The 18,859-nt window shown below is 37.4% G+C and overlaps 1 protein-coding gene across 30 annotated transcripts in view; it reads right to left on the minus strand.

The window, feature by feature from the left end:
* ABI3BP (ABI family member 3 binding protein) overlaps positions 1–18,859 on the minus strand; it is a 184,898-nt gene that overhangs the window by 60,095 nt on the left and 105,944 nt on the right. For 17 of the 30 annotated variants that reach the window (XM_068907074.1, XM_068906917.1, XM_068907057.1 and 14 more), the window contains 15 exons: positions 18,380–18,442; positions 17,543–17,608; positions 17,076–17,141; positions 15,728–15,802; positions 13,561–13,635; positions 12,597–12,671; positions 11,962–12,036; positions 10,560–10,634; positions 9,223–9,303; positions 7,403–7,471; positions 6,036–6,104; positions 4,604–4,678; positions 1,474–1,548; positions 931–978; positions 333–407 (listed from right to left, as the gene is read on the minus strand). In XM_068907074.1, the coding sequence (XP_068763175.1) occupies positions 333–407; positions 931–978; positions 1,474–1,548; positions 4,604–4,678; positions 6,036–6,104; positions 7,403–7,471; positions 9,223–9,303; positions 10,560–10,634; positions 11,962–12,036; positions 12,597–12,671; positions 13,561–13,635; positions 15,728–15,802; positions 17,076–17,141; positions 17,543–17,608; positions 18,380–18,442 (1,062 nt within the window). The remainder of the gene's footprint in view (positions 1–332; positions 408–930; positions 979–1,473; positions 1,549–4,603; positions 4,679–6,035; positions 6,105–7,402; positions 7,472–9,222; positions 9,304–10,559; positions 10,635–11,961; positions 12,037–12,596; positions 12,672–13,560; positions 13,636–15,727; positions 15,803–17,075; positions 17,142–17,542; positions 17,609–18,379; positions 18,443–18,859) is intronic. The other 13 variants (XM_068906826.1, XM_068906880.1, XM_068906928.1 and 10 more) reach the window with 13 other exon arrangements.

The raw sequence follows: 18,859 nt of genomic DNA on the forward strand, positions 1-18,859 counted from the left end.
ATGTTTATTCTAACAACGCTAAGCAGTACGTGAGGAATTCCACCACCTAAGTAGCCATAATATATACTTTAACTGCAAGGGTTTCACTCTAGTTACCACTATTATCTGAGTTAAACAACATTATTCTCTTTCTGCTGCCACAAGCTAGCAGACACTTAGTCTTTCACATGATAATGAAAACCTAGTGAAGGTCTTACTGCTCCTGTAAATGGCAACACATCATCAGCAGAACTGAACTCTGTGATGTTTTAGTTTAGATAAGTACAGCTGCTTAGAAATACATTTCAAACCAATATAAACCATATTAGAAATAATCACACAAAACAGTTTACCATCTTCGGCCTGTGGGATATGAAGTTTGGGTGAAGTTTTAGGTTTAGAAGGAATACGTTGAGTCTCTTTCGGAGCTGGAAGAGAAAAAGTAGGTAATAAGTTGGTTAAACTGCACAGCAAGCAAGGCCTAATAGCAGGTTTAACACACAAACACAAAAGCTTCACACCTGCAACAGAGAAAAGAATTCTTTTTATAGGTAGCAGCAAAGACAAAGGCAGCTATGAAAAAACAGAATACTGGCTGCGTGTTTACATCAGTCTCAGCAGAGGAGTGGAATTTTGGTCATTTTTGGAGCCTAGATTTTCCTTCCTTTTCTTTCTTTCTTTTTTTTTTTTCTCAATAAAAATTTGGAATTAAATTGCAAGCACAAACAGACAGAGGTGATTCAGAGCTGCCAGCCTTGACTTCTCAGGAAGGAGACATTCCATCTGTGAAGACACCAATATGTTCAACTATCATGAATGCCAAGCAAAAGAATCATCTAGAAGAAAAATGAAGTTTAATGAAAGAATCCTACAACATAAGGTGATAACTTCAGTGTAGTTTTCTGTGATGAGAAAAGCAAACACGACAGCTTGCTAAGGAAATATCATTACCTATTGTTGACCTTGGTGGTTCAATTCTAAATGTAAGGGGTTCCGAGACTGCAACAGAAACAGTGTGACACGGTAAGTACAGAATACGCTTTAAGTAATTTAAAGTTACTCCACTGGTTAAGTATAAAAGCAGCTACTGATACTATACCACAGTAATGTGGACCATCAAATTAAGTTGTTTTTTTTTTTAATTTGTGGGCAATTAAACTTTCTAATAATACAGGTTCAATAAAAAAGAAAATAATTATATATATTTATAGTAACTTGGTGAAAAATATATAAATAAAAAGGAGAAAACCCTAGAAAAATCACAGAAAGCGATCACATCATTGCCTCTCTCAGAGACAGCAATGGACTGTTGGTACACAGGGATGCCAGGGATCCCAAACTTCACAAACTATGCCAAAATGAAAAAAAATTCACAGTCCTAAAGTATGAAATGGCAGAACCTATGAAAATATCCTGGCAATAAAGGAAATATGTTAAAATAATATTAAGGGGGATTTTTTAGATGTTTAGATGCCAAAAAAAAAAAAAAATTACCAGATTTAGAATGTGGTTGTTCTGGCTGAGGGGATGTTTTAGTCTGGGTAGGAATGAATTGTGTTTCAGCTGGAGCTGGAAAGAACAAAACGAAACGAAAAAACACAACAAAATCATAAAACTCCTGCCTTGCTCCCTCCCAAAAGTTTTAAAATAATTATTGTCCTAATTCTACAGTGAGAACAAAGAAAAGAAAGTGATCCTGTTCCACGCTGGCAACCTGACAAAAATCCAGGAACATTAAATCTATCTTCATTCAGTCATGTTAAATGCTTTGAAATATTAGTAGTGCCGTTTCAGGGATAAAAGTTATTGACTAGATTTAGAAAAAAATCCAGTAAATTTAATATTTAAGAAACAAACAAACACCTTTTGAAATACAGAAAATGAAAATGAAATTCTTTATCTCTGCAAAATGTTTTCTGAAGGAAACTGTTTTCTCTTAGTATAAACATTATCACAGGATAATAATCACTGCCTTTCTGTTTCCAACAAAAAATTTGAAGCTTTCATCTTTTTAACTTTCTAAAGTAACAGCAAGCCTCAAAGTACACAGCTGCAAAAGAAATGTCATTTTGGTCTTAGAAAATGATCTGGGTTTCAGATATAAGGATTGTGAATTCACTGGATACTGGAAAAAAAAGCTTTGTAAACATCAGCATTTAAGCACTGGTTATAGCAAATGGTGTCCAATAGAAGACACACATTCACATTTGGCAACGATGAAATGTAGTCTAGGAAATGACTTTCAGGTTTTATCAATGAATAAGCATGGAGAAAACTGATGGTATCAGTTTAATATATGAAATGTTATTGGGCAGAACTATCAAGACGGTATCACTGAAAAAAAGAGATAATGTAAGAGTTGGATGTTAGCTTCTAAAAGTTTAGTCAAAAGAAAAGAAAGAGCTAAAAAGTGAGGCTAAGAAAGCACTGTTATTCAGCGTTGGCCTTGGCCAAAGTCCTTAGTTTCTGAGTAGTTTCTAGAGTAGAACTTAACTGCAGCTGGAAAAAGGGAATCTAACTGATTTGATGCTAATTAACCAAAATGATTTGATTCTATTTAACCAAAACATTTAAGCAGACATTTAAAGACATCCTTATCTAGTAAAGCATTACATATGCCTTTGGCCGCACCCATGTCTTAAAGAGCAAAGCTTCAAAGAGCTTTAAAAGGCAAAGCTCTGAAAACATATCAAAATGCTTCCCAAAAAACCATCTACAGAGCAAAGGTAAACAATGTCTCAAATCCTCCTTCAAATTGCTTCTGGTGAGCTTCATTTAACTTACAAAAATGGAGGACTGTAATGAATTCAGTATAAAAATGACATACAATCAAAACAGAAGTTGCTGAATTATATATTTTCAAATATTATTTTATGTTATCTCAGTCTTTTGATACACCTTTAATTCCCAGCAGGGCCTAACATAATCCCAACAACAGACTGGAAGGAAACTAGAAAATCTGGCAAAAGAATGGGGCAGAGCAGTAGCCTTTGGTTTCTCACCACATGTGGAAGAAAATTTGCAGGATCAATACACTACCGATATTTTTTTTTAAATGACAAAGAAATAATTAAAGAAAGCTAGCAATTAAAATGTCATCATTATGTTTCAGTCATGATCTTCTGAGATAAACAATCATTCAGAGCTTACAGAACCAGGCCATTTTTGAACTAAGGGCCTATCTATTTGGGCGACAGCTGTCCTGGAGAAGAGGGACAGTGCAGCTGTGTTGCAACATATGAAAATGGAACCCACCCTGTGCTGTACAATTATACTGGAACACTGCACCTCTGATGCTGTATGGTCATTATCTCTAGTACTGGCAGGATCTCAGCAAGAGAGGGCAAATATAATTCATTTTTCCCTCTAGGTTATTTTCAAAACCACGAAGGTAAACCGTTTTTAATTAAACAACTTAATAGGTTTTTAATTTAACTAAGTCAAAGCAGCTATGTTAAGGAATCTGGGAGGATGGGTTCTGCACTAACAACTTGTCTGTGGAAATACTACGCAGACAAGGAATGCATTTTCTTGTTCAAATAACGCCATGAAGTACTGCACACAAAATATTATGTATTCTAAAACAAAGAGGAAATAGGAACCCTCTTAGGATATAAAACCCCAATGTTAATATTGTTAAAATTCTGCAAGAGGTTAGCACTAGGAATAGTCCTAACCTAGGATTATGGATCCCAAGCCAAATTTTACAAAGACAAGTTTGAACTACGGAAGTCTGAAGCCAGCATTTCTAAAGTTTTGAACAGAAATCAAACCTTGAGTAAAATCTAGAACAGCCATGAAGCTTGCCAGCTTTGAATCTGGACCTGAATCAATTCAGAGCTACTGGTATCTTCCACGCTGAGTTTTATTCTGATGGCACATTTTCAAACAACAACAATAAAACAATAGAAATTTTCATGTCCCAGCAGCCACCAAGGACACATTACCTTTGAGAAGAATACTGCTCTGTCCAAAGTGAATGGGGACATCCACTCCCATAATAAATAATCTAAACTAGCACCACATAACTTAAACCCACTTAAATTATGACATTATTGTTATGTAAAGCTTTGCTTGAGTGTTCTGCACAGAAGCAGAGGTGATTCTTCAAGCATGACCATTATGAACAGGTGTTTCTAAACAGCTCACATCAGAATTGGTTAGTTTGACTTTTATGATACTAGCACATTATTTGTTAACTGCCCATAAACCAACACATTTGATCATTCTGAGGTTGCTACAACACCGCAATTAATATTTTGGGACTGAGTGCAATGCGAATGAACACTTTTCACTGTTAATAAGAAAGCATAAGTAACAGCTCTTGAAAAATATCATAAACAGATTTGAAAACAGGGGAGTAGCACTTTTTCAAGACCATTTTCAAGCTCTAGCTTCAGTGCAATGAAAACCCATTCCTACGAAAAGACAGCAAAAGGAACAATAACGGACATATGGTTGAGGAGCACTAAATCAATTTGCATCTAAAAAGCAGAATGGAATTCTGTCATTAGCTGTGACAACAGGGTTAGAATGTTCTCATCTCTTAAAAGGAAGTTTGTTTCTCGAGAGAAATAAAAAAGGCATTAAAAATAAGTCAGGGAAAAAGATTAGTCAGCATTACCAGTTGTAGTCTGCAGATGCTCAAGAATATGGGGAATCAGAGTAATGATTGACAGTGGCACATATTTCCTGGTTGCTGTTGGAATAAATAACATTAGCATATTCCCTTTATTTCGGATGTAGCTACAATTCCTGAAAAGCTTCCCAACTATCTGTATTTGCACTTACATTTTTAGGATTAACACTCTAATAGAATACTTTGAAATCTACACAAACAACACTTTTGGAGTACTTTTATGCCCTGATCATACCCCTGCCTCCAACATTTGTTTTCTCCCTGACTAGTTTTCCAATCTGCCCCATTCAAGAAAAATCTAAACTGAATCATGTCGTCAAAATACAGTAGTGAGATGCAAAAATCACAGAAAGTAAAACCAAGATATGATCCAAACAGCAGGATTTTTTTCTTTCTTTCTTTCCTTTTTTTTTTTTTTAAGTGGAAAGTATGTTTGCTACTGGAAAAATATGGGAGATAAAATGAATTCACAAACATAGCAACATAAACTTTTACATCATCTCCCTACTCTGCAGGTTAGACCTGCAAAAGACGGAGATCTTCACTGAAGTCAACAACATAATCCCCGTTTAATTCAACTGTACAGGTTCATGAAAGCCTCTTCTCTTTTCAGCCTTTTTTAGAAATCTGTTCTCCTATTAAATCACATCAACTAGATGTTTTCCTGTTATCATTTCCTAACTTGGTATTTTAGTAGCACAAGCTCCACAGATCTGTTATCATGAAAAAATGTAATATGAGGAAAAGTGGGAAAATAACCAGAAAAAAAAATCTATTTCAGGATATATTTTATCCCTTGCATTAGTTCTTATATGCTTACTCCAACAGAATATGCATTTATGCATGCATTTATTCTGTGATTTCAGCACAGCTGTCATATGTCTGGTTCCATATCCACAACCACCATGAATTTTCACTTGCTATTTCAGACTTGCCATAATTTGTTAATATTACCCAGTCATAAATCAACTGCTAAGTATGTCTGCTAACACATATACATTAAATACTGATTATACACATGTAGCTTTGCATTTACTGTTAGTTTATGCCTTCTGAATAGGTTAAATGATATTTAATCACATTTTAGGCACAGGGCCTAAAGAGTACTGTGCCACCCAGGATTCTACAGAAACAAATACATGGCTAAATAATGTCATATTTTTTACCAGACGAAATGAAATAAAATCACACAAACAGTAGAGCTATGAGTCCCCCTATGCTTCACTGGTACCTCACAGGTACTCACCAACCAGGCTAGAACCATGGAGAAATAATAAAACACCAATACCATACTTTCAGTTGCTGAGTTTGGACTACATATGAATAAGCAAGAAGCCTAAAGAAAACAGTGTTTCTAATTGCAAATATTATCAGACTGATGAAAAAAGAATGGCTAAAGATGACCAGTAATCATTACCCGCTGGGGTCTTTGGATGTTCAACTGTGTACGGATTCTTAGTAGTGACTGACACTGGAATGGTTGCTGCTGAAACAAAGAACATTTTCTTGAGAGAAATACAGGTGCATCTACATCCATTCTCAACTTCTGGTAAGGCTCAGCTCCTCCCCAGCATTCAAATGAAAGCGCTTATTGAGTAAAAATATTACTGAATAGTCTTCAACATTAATTGTTCTGTGTGACTTTCGCTGCTCTTTGAAGATCAATTGGTGCATCTGTATCAGAGGAATACTGATGGGAGAGGAGCTTTCTGAGTCTTCATCCTCCTCTCTGTTTCCCTGACCATAACTTTTTTCCTCCTCATGGCTGCAGACAGTTGAAGAGACAGTCCCATATAAATCTTTTTCTTTTGGTATTCTTTCTATTATCTATAATCTCATTATTAATTTCTATGAGTTTCATCCAGAGTGATTCAAGGGTAAGATATGAATGATTTCAGGTTTAAATAATTGCAAAATCATGCCAAAGAAGGCTGAGGAAGATCTCAGTAGGTTATCTAGTACTACAGAACAGGAGATGTTAAAGTTAGAATGCTTTCCATCTCTGTTTAGAGAAATAAATTACGTCTGAAAGCAAAGATCTCCAAAGGCAATGAAAAGATAAAGGGACTTTGGAAAGCAAAGTTGGTAGAATTATTTAGTATTAACATGACTTTAAACTGCAGCCCATTTTCAATTCTAAATTTATCTACAATCAATAAGTAATCAGTATGTCTATCTAAGCTTTCAAACTTTATTTCACTTGTTGACTCTCTGCTTTGACTCTTCTCAATTTCATTGTTTTATTACCTCTGCCTCCTCTTCCTTTATTATGACACAGGTTTTACTTGGGAAAGAAATATGATTGATGAATGTTGCATAGGTGCCTCAAACTTTATTTTTGGACAGTACTGATAATTTTTGATGTTGAAATTCACAAACATGTCAAAGAGTCACAAGTACACTCATGTTGAGGTAGTAATTACAGTCACAAACTTGTGATGACAATAGGATTAGGAGGGCTAAAACTTCCAAAACGTTGTGGGTTTATATACAAAATTAGCTCATTAATTTAAAAGTCTCTATTTTCTTGCATGAAGGTTCATGATGGGGGTGGGGTGGGTTTGTGGGGGGAGGGATTGTGTTTAAGTTTAAAAGGCTGAAGAGAAAGCTGACATATTTCACTCAATTTTAATACCTGCCTGATTTATTTACTGGCACTTTTTTTTTATAGTTAACAATTGATTGATCCTATTGCCAGTACGTTAAGAAAGCAAAAGACTGTAAGATATATCATTTTTTTGGATAAATAACGTGGACAAATAAGTGAAAGAACACAGCAATTACCCGGCATTGTCATAGGCTCTTCTGGCTGCAGAAAGACCTTAGGTTTGGAAGGAGAAGCTTTACTGGGAACTGCAAAGTTTAAAAAAAATTCCAACAGAGAACAATTATTAAGCTTTCTATCTCCTTTGAGAATCAGATCTCTAAACTAACATTTGTTAGGTTGATAAATCTCTCATCACAATAATCCCCTTTAAAAGCCATGTTGCTAAAGCTGGTCATGGACAGCTCACATGAGGTGATAGTATGGTTCTGCTAGAAAACAAAACAAAACGAAAAAAAAGTCTAACCCTGTCAGTGAAATCAGTTCTTGCTCCCAAACACAGAATCGTGGTATTAGATGGGGTCAAAGGGTAACTAATGAGAGTACACAGAAGCAACTATTGAAAACAAAAAGTCAGTAGCCAGAACACTTTGTTTTTGCCAAGTTCTTTTCTGAGCTACCACTTGTGGAAGCACTGCTCCGTCATGACAAGGATCAGCTAGGAACACTTCCCTAGTTATCAACTGGAGACTACTTTTCTACACTGGACAGCACTGAGTACTGAGTATGGCATAAGTGCATCCACGCATACTTCAGCACTACATTTTAACCCACATGTTAACCTACAAGTTGGCTACCCGGGGCATTGTACCAGAACTAACCTAAGGCCAGACATTTGTCTCACCATACAGTTCTGATGAATCCTAAATCACTTAGACCTGGCTTTTCATTTGCCTTTCTTTTTTTTTTTAACATAAAATTCAACAATGCCATCCTTTCCCCAACTCTAAGGAGATTCTGAATGTCTCTGGTAATGATTTCTTTTCAGGCCATCCTTAAAAAGTCCATTAACTAATACAAAATTTTCATTTGGCTTGGACTTTTTTTAAGTAAAAGGTAGAGCTGGGAGATGGGGTTTTTCTCGGAATAATTATGTGATGGGAATAGTCCCGTAAAAAATTAAATACCTCTCATTTCCTCTGACCCTTCTGAAGTCAGAGCATCTAAATAAAATTTCCATATAGCATAAAAGGGCTCTGAAATAAAAGCTACTCTCAGTATCATTGAACAGTTTATCAGGCTCTTGGGCTGCAGGCACTGTGAAGCCAGGTAACCTGAGATTCTGAAGGACGGAAAGTAACAACGAAAAGAACATGCACCAAGTTATCAAACTTATGTTTCATAGGAAAGGCATGGTCCTCTGCGTTAATTATATTTCGGAAGATGGATGTTTAGCAGTCTTTCCAAGACCCTCACAGCCTCTGATAAGGAAGGGACGGCTCTAAAGGAAGAAGTACCTGTCCACACCAATCTATCTTGTATTACGCTAACCTAACTGCAGGAGTTTATTCAGACTAAGGTCTTACCTTTTTTCCTCCAACACACATTCCAGACCAAATTCAACCCTGGTATGAAGGTGCAGGTTCACTTGCCATCATAAAATACACCTTTACTAAATTCTAGGCCAGAACTTCACCCTTATTTCCACAGCTTCAGATAAGTACTGGGTGCTACTATACCCAATTAGCAAAGCAACCGAATTTGCATCTTCCAGACTCTGTGCTGACCTAAGTTCAGAAAACGTGTGATTTTTAAATGAAAAGGACACAAACAATTTGTTTCCAAAGTCATGCAATTAGCAGGCATAAATCTAAAGTTAAAAGTTTTCTTGCTTTGCTTCAAATTTTTTTGGTGCAATAGAAAAATAATATTCCTCAAAAAGCACAGCTCCCCTCATTGCCTGTCTTCCTGACGATTGAGGGTGCTGAGTTTCATGCAGAACAAATTTAAACAAAAGTATATTAAACTGCTTAAGTGATACATTATGGAAGGTAATTACCAGGTTTGATTTGTGGTTTTTTGGGTCTGGCAGATAATGTAGGTTTAGATGTAGAAGGTATGAGTTTTGCTTCTTTAGGAGCTGAAAGAAATATACTGGATTATAAGATTATCCTTTCCACTGTTTCACACAGAATAAAATCACATAGTTCAAGCCTGAAATGAAGCAATGAATGGCTATTGAGAATAAAAGCAAATGGCCAAAAATAATTTGTGAAAAGGTTTCTCAAAATCTTTACAAGACTGTACTACTGCAGCTAAGAATAATGGCTTGTTCTTTACTGTAAAATTTAGTAAGTAAATTAAAAATAATTATTTATCATTTACAATTGCATCAAAATGTTCCTCTCACTAAACTAGCAAATAAATTTTTGCAAGATACCTAAGAGGCAAAATAACAATGCCATCTATCCTTTTGAGCCTCAGGTCAATTTTAAGCCATCAAAAAAGATACAAACCCTGCAAAAATGCCCAGAATTTTCAATTCTTTGAAGAAATTACCTGGCAGGGAGCCAGAAAAGCATGGAAGCAACAATATAAAAGGGGGTTGCTTCACAGCTGTAGTCCTGGAATTCTATTTAAAAAATAGAAGTACTGCTGTTTTAGATAGCAACCAGCTCAAAAAGTCTTTTTTTTCCTACACATGCATGAGCCGAAACTCTAATTGGCTAATACAACTGTTAACCTGACATCAGGTAAAGCTTAAGGTCAGCGTCAGGTAGTTTAACAAATAATTTTGTCCATTTTTATAAAGCAGTGCGATGAGATTGCTTTCCAAGGAAAAAAGTTTCATAGCTACAGACACAGTGGAAAAGCATATGACATTTATGGAAAGAACAGACTAGAATAAGATATATGAAGTGACGGAGAAGTATTTTTCAAGCCAAAATGATATTCATGAAGGATTCATAGAAGAGTAGAATAAAAATATCTACCTAGGGCTGCAGAAATCCTTCATGGAGAGTTTTAAGACTAACGTCCGCAATACTAACCTTGCAATTAGCCTTTCAATAGTTCTTCTGATGGGTTTCTGATGATTTTCTGAATGTAGAATGTCTGTGGATGTAGCAAAACTTCCCCCAAACGGGAGCCAATTCTACTCCCAGAAATTTTACTTTACTATAAAACTAGTAAAATCATTTATTATATGGAAAAACTCAACTTTTTTTTTCCTAAGTTGAGAAATATGTATTTGCGACTGCCCTGCCTTCATAACATTTTTCCTTTATAAGAAAAATGGATCACAAACATAAAAAGCCATGAGACAAAGTCACAGAGTTCTAATTGTGGCTTGGACTGCAAGGAAGAGCGACAGACAGCTACAGAAACGTTTATTACCTAGTGTTGCTTTTGGTTGCTCACTGGTTTGAGACGTTTTAGGTGTGCTATGCTCAAAAAGCGGTGGTTTAGGGGCTAGAAAACAAAAATTCAAGCATGATTAAATGAGTAAGTAGAGGTATCACTACTAAGCTGAAAGTAGTATCATTCCAATGCTTCATGGGTTTTTTTCTTTCTTTCTTTTTTTTTAAACAGACTAGATAAACTCAGAAATTAAGTCCTACTCTTCTGCTTAACATCCTACTTTCTTTTTATTTTTGCTTCCTATGAAACTACATATTGCTTGTTTGCGGCTATGTGTGGGAATCTGCTTCTGAGACTCCTTTCCCTGCAGTTATGTAGTTAACTGTGCCACCCAGTTATGTCCTCTGCAATTTTTTAACCCACTGTTGGATTCAATCACCAAATATATTTCATTTATTTTATTTACAGGAGAATAAGAAGAAAGGACAGATCAGTGCTTTGACTGAAGAGAAGTGTGCACTCCATATCAAATACCAGAGATTCTATACCAAAAAGGCAACTTCTAAATGCCAAAATCTTACTGAAAAGCTTAAATGAGAGCCTGTAGTCAATCATAAGACATATGTAAGACAAAGCTAACTCTGCTGCTTACTGAACAGCCTATTTATGAGATATGAGAATAGAGACATTCTGAGGTTCTAGAAACCCACACCGTAAAACCTACTGGTTCAGTACCTGAATCATTAAGGGAGGCAAATTCACCTCCCGTAATCCCAAATCAAAAGAGAAGAAAATTACTAGTGATCTATTTTTGATCAAATAGCAGAAAAGGAAAAAAGATACTCGATGATAGTCTTCCCATGGTCAATGAGCAAATCTGTCACACGTTTTCGAACGTTTTTGAAGTTTCCCCTTCTATGCTGAGGAGGCGCTCCTATTTTCAGTGAAAGGACAATCCTTTTCATTAAGTTCCTTGAAGGAGAACTCCTCAATCACATGGCTAATTCTGCATTCTGAATCAACAAAGTGCTGTAACTAGCAAATATGCCCTGTTTGCCATAATATGTCCATACGGAAGTGGGAGATGGGACTGGCAAAAGAGGTTATCAAAAAAACATTCATATATATTGTTTATATGAGTCGCACAAAAAAACAAAACTGTGCCACCCAGTTCTTCCCTGCCCCTCCTTTCAGTTAGGCTATGAAGCAGGGCAGCTTGTTTATATTCTATCGCCAGATCCATATGCATAAACTTAATGAGCTTAACACTTACACCTCTTTACGCAACATCAGATGACTGATCTTAGAAGATAACATAAATTGGTCAGGATGCTCATGTCTTCTCAAGTTCCTGACAATTTCAGGAAGTTTTCCTGAAATATTTTTAGTGAATATCTGTTTCAGTATACTGATTGCTAAAAATGGTATGCACAATTACCAGGTTTCACATGCTGTACTTCTTGGGTAGCAGATGGTTTCACTTTAGAAGGAATAAGTGGTGTTTCTTTTGGAGCTGAAAGAAAGAGCTCAGTTTGCAATCAAAAATTATTTAAGAAGGCTTTCCCACAACAACAAAAGCACATGCCACAAGTTTATATTGAAGAGAAGATAACACAATACGGAACGTGAAAGCCATCTGATGAAATCAGAATTTGAGGTGAGATGATATTGAACTGCTGTGCAATGATCCGAAATAGATTTGATGACCCAAAAAGAACTAAAATTTCCACTAAGAGACTTCTACGAGAGAGCAAGCAAAAGAGAACACGTGTGTGTGCGCGAGAGGGAGCCAGAGAGAGTAAGCACTGAAAAAAGGATGACTTAGTTTTTCATGCGAGTTATGGAGAAGCATGTTTTACTGCTCTGAGGACAGTAAAACTATCCTGAACTATGTTCCCACACAGAGACATATCAAGAAATATGAGAGCCTAATGATAACAGAAAAACAAGATTCTATAACGAGGAAAAAGAATAATTATACATGTGAAATGATCTCTTGGAAGAAATGCATTCATGTAGGATGAAGTGCTCAAAACAAACACAGAGTTTTTCACTGTGTGAAAACAACATTACCTAATGTTACCCTTGGCCATTGAAAAGGACGAGAAGTTTTAGGTGTGAAAGATTCCAGAATGGATTCACTTGTTGCTGTTGGAAGAAATGGTTACAGTCATAAGACAGCAAAGAGCTAATGGAAGAAAACTTTGCTTCATAAGCAAAAACAATTTAGTTTTTACAAGAAAAAAAGAACTATTTCACTAAATCTTGGACCCTTTTCAGTTTATCGGTTTAGCATGTGTTAGAGACGAATTCAGTCTTTTGAAATGCATAGAACTTTAGTGACTGTAAATCATGATACTTTTGGTGTGCAGGAATTCTGGATGCTCATTTACTTTCTTCCTGCCTTACTGCAACTGGTTTGGATCTAAATCACTGCCAAGTAACAGATTCTAGGTTGCCTCATACCATTTTGAGTTTTGGCCCATTACTTAAGGAAGATGATGTGGTGTAACATGTAGGAATTTAAAGAAGAGGACATGCTGATCAATCAATTAGTCAGATATTAAAACCTCAAAATACTTGGACTAGAATGCTGAAACCTGATCCAACTATGGTTTCAATATGAAAGAATCAAGTGTCTGCAACTGTTAACTGATTTAAACTCACTTAAGGATGTAACTCTTCCTTCATTAATATTTTTAACAAGACTACAACAGTAGAATGCAGTCTGCAGCATTCATCAGAGTATTTTGATTAGCACTTTAGGACATTGAATCATGTTTTCTCACATTTATCTGTCCAGCATATTTTTCAAAATACTGATGGAAAATCAGATGACTATGAGTTGCCATATGCGTTGTAAGTGCGATAAAGCACCAATGTCAACCATTAATAGCAATCTAATTTCAAAAATCAGGTGTTAGGGTTTGGTCCAAATGCACATTGAAACTGAAGATTACGAGTGCAGTCATTTCAGTGAGTCTCAGAGCAGGGTCTGAGCTACCAAATAACAATAGCTAGACAGTAATTATTGTACCTGGTCCAGGATCTGCTATTTCAGGCTTACTAGGTGTCACAGGGCTTGAAAGAACAGGCTGAATATCAGCGAAAGCTATAAAGAAATAGGTCACAGTATCTATGATTATTACTTCTAGATATAACTTTGTGTTCTTATAACGCACCTAATCTGCAATGCAATGGCCCACCAACAATAAGTGTGACTTATGTTGACAATAGAGCAGTGCTGGTTTAGAGTAGGAGCTGAAGCTGGTGGTTAAAATGACAACTGAAACTCATATGAAAGACAATCAAAGCTTATATTACTTTAGACAACATGCTTCACATAACTTAAAGCAACTCATAAAAGTATATAGAACTTCTGACACAATTATTGTAAGTGTAAAGCACTCAGAAGAGCAGCAGAGAAATCAACAAAACTGAAAAATACTGCAAATATATTTTTGCAAAAAAAGACAGTCTTAAGTTCTCTTCAGTGTTTCTTCTGTCAAGATTTTGTTAGCTTTAATGGTACATAATCTACATATAAAACAAAGATTAAAAAAGGTAAAAAAACAATTTAAAAGTAAGAAAGAAGCTTAATATGGTGGCAGTAGAGTATAAACACATGTATATATCTATCTAATTAAGAGAGTATAATGAAGTCTGAAGATGCTGTATTAGCTTAGAAAAAAATAATTTTAAGATTATGATTAAGCTTTAGACATCATTCACCAGACTTACTTCATTTAAGTACATCTCAAAATAGCCTTAATAGCGTCTCCTGAAGGAGACAAACGAACAATAGTCTTAGGTGAGTTTCCAGTATTAAACACAAGATGGCTTTGCTCATGAAAAAAAGAAAAAAAAAAAGTAATAAAGTAATCTGTCTGTCTATACTAATGATCATGACCCCAGTGGAAGACAAGCATGGCAGATGACTAAAACATCTGGGATGAAGAGGAGGAATATTTTCCCCAAATTGCTATCAAAAAAACAAAACAGAAGTGGTTTAACTGAAAAGCTAATGCATCACAATTAGCCATAGTAATTCTTAACATATGAGGTGTTCTGGAAAGCGGAGGCATATATGTTTCCAGGTCAGCTGAACTTGTAACTGCAGAAAAATGTAAATAACGTTGAAAGGCAGCTTCATATTGGTGGAGAAATGAAAATAAACCAGAAAAAGAAGGATTGCTTTACACTGCTCCCTAAGATGCCAAGAGCACTTAAATACTGTTGAAACAGTTTCAAGAGACTTCCAACTCCAAAAGAAACCACCAAAAACCCCGACCTTACGCCTAACACCCCTCCCCCACAGGAACTGCAACTTCCTCATATGCAGACTTAGCGAGGAGTCAAGGGCTTTGTGCACATGGAATGTCAAAAAAGGCTCTCTACTTTGGACTTGAACTGCATTTGGAGGAAGAGCGCTAGACAGCTAAAATATATGCTCATAGGAAATTGTACAACCAGTAATTTCTATTGGCAACACTTGGTGCGTTTCAGTTTACCAGATGTAGTACGTATTTTGAGTTGCAGGTTTTAATACACCACACATTACGTAATTTGTCATTCAAACTAAATTAATACAAGTGACATTTTATATTCTTGATATAACAAAAATTAACTCAACTTTCATGAGACACTGAAGTGCGAGAATTTAAGAGAGGAAATTTTTAACAATACTATTCAAATATTTACTGTTGAGTTTAGGATAATTTTCCTTCCCATTTCCAACACATTCATATCTTTGTTATGAATATAAATCTAAGACTCTGACAAGAAAAGTTCCATGGTGAAATAATAATACAGCTCCCCACAACTTGAGAAAAAATGCATAGTAACGGAGAGAGCAGCAAAAAACGTATACGGCATGACTAACAAACAAAACGTCTCCCAGTGTCAAATGTTCCAACCAAAATATATGATCATACCTAACAATCAACTCCATCTAGGTAACAGTCTCTTCCATCCGACATATGAAAACCACCCCAAACAACCTGTATTCCTGCAGTTTTTCTGTTTGACCCTATGCCACAGCCACAGACTATCAGTGTTGTAGCTATGGAGTTAAACTACTAAACACTGCAGATGAAATATCATTTCAGGCAACATCAAGGAATCAGAGGAAATAGCCTGTAAATATAAGGCCCTTTAGGCAAAAACAAATACTAAGCTGCAGAAATAACACAAATACAATTTACCCGTCTTTATTTTTGATATTTCTGCTGATGCAGATATTTGTGTAGGGGAAGTAAAATGAAGAGAGTCCTGTGAAGCTGGAAGACAAAAAAAGATTTGTGATATGTTACTTAAAAATTACAAGGATAATGGTAACATCATCTGAACTTGAAGAATGAATGGGTTTCAACCCATTATTAAGGAATTAGGGACTTCAGCTAGGAATAATTTCAAATGTACATGAAATGTATTTTCTAATGTGAATGTGTGATGCAAATAATGAAAAAAACTGTTGTAAGAATTATGGAAAGATATTCAAAGATGTTCAGAAAATATGACTGAGAAAGAAGGAAAGAAAAAAAAAAAGATGAAAACAATGAGAAAGAAAACTGAAAAGTGATGTGAAAGGCAGAGAAAGAATTGCCTGGGTCTTTCAGGGCAGGATGTGAGGTAAAAAAACAACCGAGTTTCAAAACAAATTCCCTTTAAAAATAGAGGTGGGAGAGGTGTACTACCTTTGATATACAGAAAGCATATTGTTGCACAAGAAAAAGGCAGAAGGATCATAAAAGTATTAATTTCACCCCTGCAGTTCTTCTTTGCCCCGACGCAGGCCCAAGTGAAACGACAGTTCAACTAAGAGCTCAAAAGCACCTCTTGGTACAGTTCCCGCCTTGCACCTGCCAAGATGCATCGTTACCGGATTTGGTCAGCAACAGGGTCAGGGTCAGGGGCCAAAGGCAGCTGATGTTTGGAGCCCTGAAGAAACTCGCTGCGCTTCACCAAAAGCTGAAAAGAGGCCGCGTGCTTACAATCCCAGCGCGACCTCAAAAGCCGGAGGACAGCAGAGCGCCCGCTTGCCGAAGGCGACAACGTAAAGGTAGGAAGAGAGGCCGGCCGGCCGGCCTGAAAGCCGGCTGTCGGGTATCTCATAACGGCACCCCTGGATCCCCAGGCCCCAGTGGGTGGCAGAACTGCAGCACCACCAGCTTGCGCCAACCCAGCCCAGCAGCAATTCCCATCCAAAAACACTATCTTCTTTGAATGTGCCACAGAAAGAAAGGCAGCTACCAAACAGGAGAGAAGCAGTGGAATGGCAGCCGAAGGCAAGGCGTCGTAATACGTCCTTTACGCAAGCTGTCGTTCCACCCCTGCAGAAAACGCTTGTCAAGCAACGGTAAAAGCACGGGCTCAACAGCAGAGTTGCATCGCAAGCGTGGCAGGTGTGGCTGCAAGCCAAGGTGCACCGCTTGGGGAGAGTCTTGATACTCTCCCCCAGCAGCCAGCAAACGACAGCGATGCCAAGTGACCGGGGAGGGGGGAAGGGGAGAGAGAGGAGAAAACGGCAAAGGAAGGCTGGATGCTAGTTACCCTTCGCGGCTGGCTGGGTTGCCAGGGCAGGAGGAGAGGTGGACTTCAGCCTGGGTCTCCGAGTAGCTAAGATCAAACACAAAAACCACCTTCAGGTCCTCAGAGAGCCTGTCGTTGCATGGACCACATCAAGACATAGCTATAAACAAGAAGACGTGGCCCTGCTTGGGGCAGGCTTCGCTGTCACGGCATTGCTCCCTGTAACTTGATGCTATTTTCAGCTGGCGTAGATAGCCCCGCGGCAGAGCAAACCTCAAAGTGGACGAGGCCTGCAGCGTGGACAAGCCCCCAAAAGGAATCTGAAAGCTTACAAATGGAGCAATTTCTAATAACGAGGCATAAGGGAGCAACCGCATCGTGGATCCACTTTTCAGTATTGCCATGAGAGAGAATCAAAACCTCTGAACGGGCTCATCTCTTTGATGCCAGAGTAATCAAAAGCAGGAAGGGAATCACAGGCTATTTACCCATCACGGTTCTTGCCGTTTCCAGTGAAGCAGGTGAAGACGACTCCAGGCCTGGTCTCCGCGTTGCTACGGTCAGACACAGAAACAATCCTGAGACAGCAAAAGTCTTGCCACCAGAGCTGCAAGCAGCAACTGGCAGCACCGGTTTACAACACCCCAAAAGTCCAGGTTTAGTGCAAGACCTGCCCTTTTCTGGCAGCGTCTCATGAGTCCCTGACCAAAGCAGCTATCAGCTGCCTTGCCATGGTTGCAACTAACACAATATGACTCAGTAGTTAAATGGCTCTCCGTTTGCAGGAAAATGGCCAAACGGCTACTTCACCAAAGCGATCCTTACATCTCGCCGAAAGACGCAGGCAGCCTTTGCAGAGAGAACATCAGAGCCAAAGGACCCCGCTTTTGGATTTGGAATTCAAGAGGAGAGGTGGTAGGGACCTCTCTTTTAAATGCACGCAACTACAAATGCTCAACACTTCCTTCTTTCGGCTATGAGACAACTATGCCACATATATAGCAAGACTGGTGGGTGGTAGCGTTCTGCTTCTGCCATATTGTAAAATTTCATGCTAGAAAGACGTTTCAAAACCTACATCTGCAGACGCACAAAGCAAAGTATTGTGTGATATGTTCTTTTCACAAGCTCTCACTCAGTACCTGCAGAAAATGATTTTCAAGTGATAGAAAAAGCATAGGTTCAAACGACAGAATTATGTAAGTAGTATGGCAAGTGTTTCTGCAAGCCATGGTGCATTAACAAACGTAGATATTGTTCCAAGCAGGTGAAAATGATGTCAAGTGATGGAAGAGCAGAAGAAAAAAAGAAAGGATTGTATTTACCCTCCACTGTTCCTTGGGTTGCCAGGTAGGGAGAAGGAGACTTCAGCTTTGGTCTCCAAGTAGCTAAGATCAAACCAGAAAACTGCCTTGAGATACTAGAGATGGATATGCATTGTTAAAAGCATTGCCAGTACGGAGTTTTAAATAAGCAAAGCCCATATTTCATTCATTTTTTAACATAAATATTTGCACTCATTATTATTCAATTTTCTTTTAAAATCAGTGTGGCTTAGCTGAGTTAATGTAGAATTAAAACAGTTCTAGTGAACTAGGGCTATAGAGCAGTAAATCATTAAAAGGGATTGAGATGCTTAATAACGCTATTTTCTTGTAATCGTTTATAAAGGACTGACCATGTCACTGATATATTTAGGCACTGTCACTAACAGCAACAAAATTAAAAGGCTTTGACCCAATCTTAAATGCTCTTCATATGAAAGTATTGCCAAAATGACAGAAATCATGATGGAATCACTATTT

Source organism: Struthio camelus, chromosome 1 (genome assembly GCF_040807025.1).
Source record: "Struthio camelus isolate bStrCam1 chromosome 1, bStrCam1.hap1, whole genome shotgun sequence".
In the NCBI taxonomy this organism is placed as follows: Eukaryota; Metazoa; Chordata; class Aves; order Struthioniformes; family Struthionidae; genus Struthio; species Struthio camelus.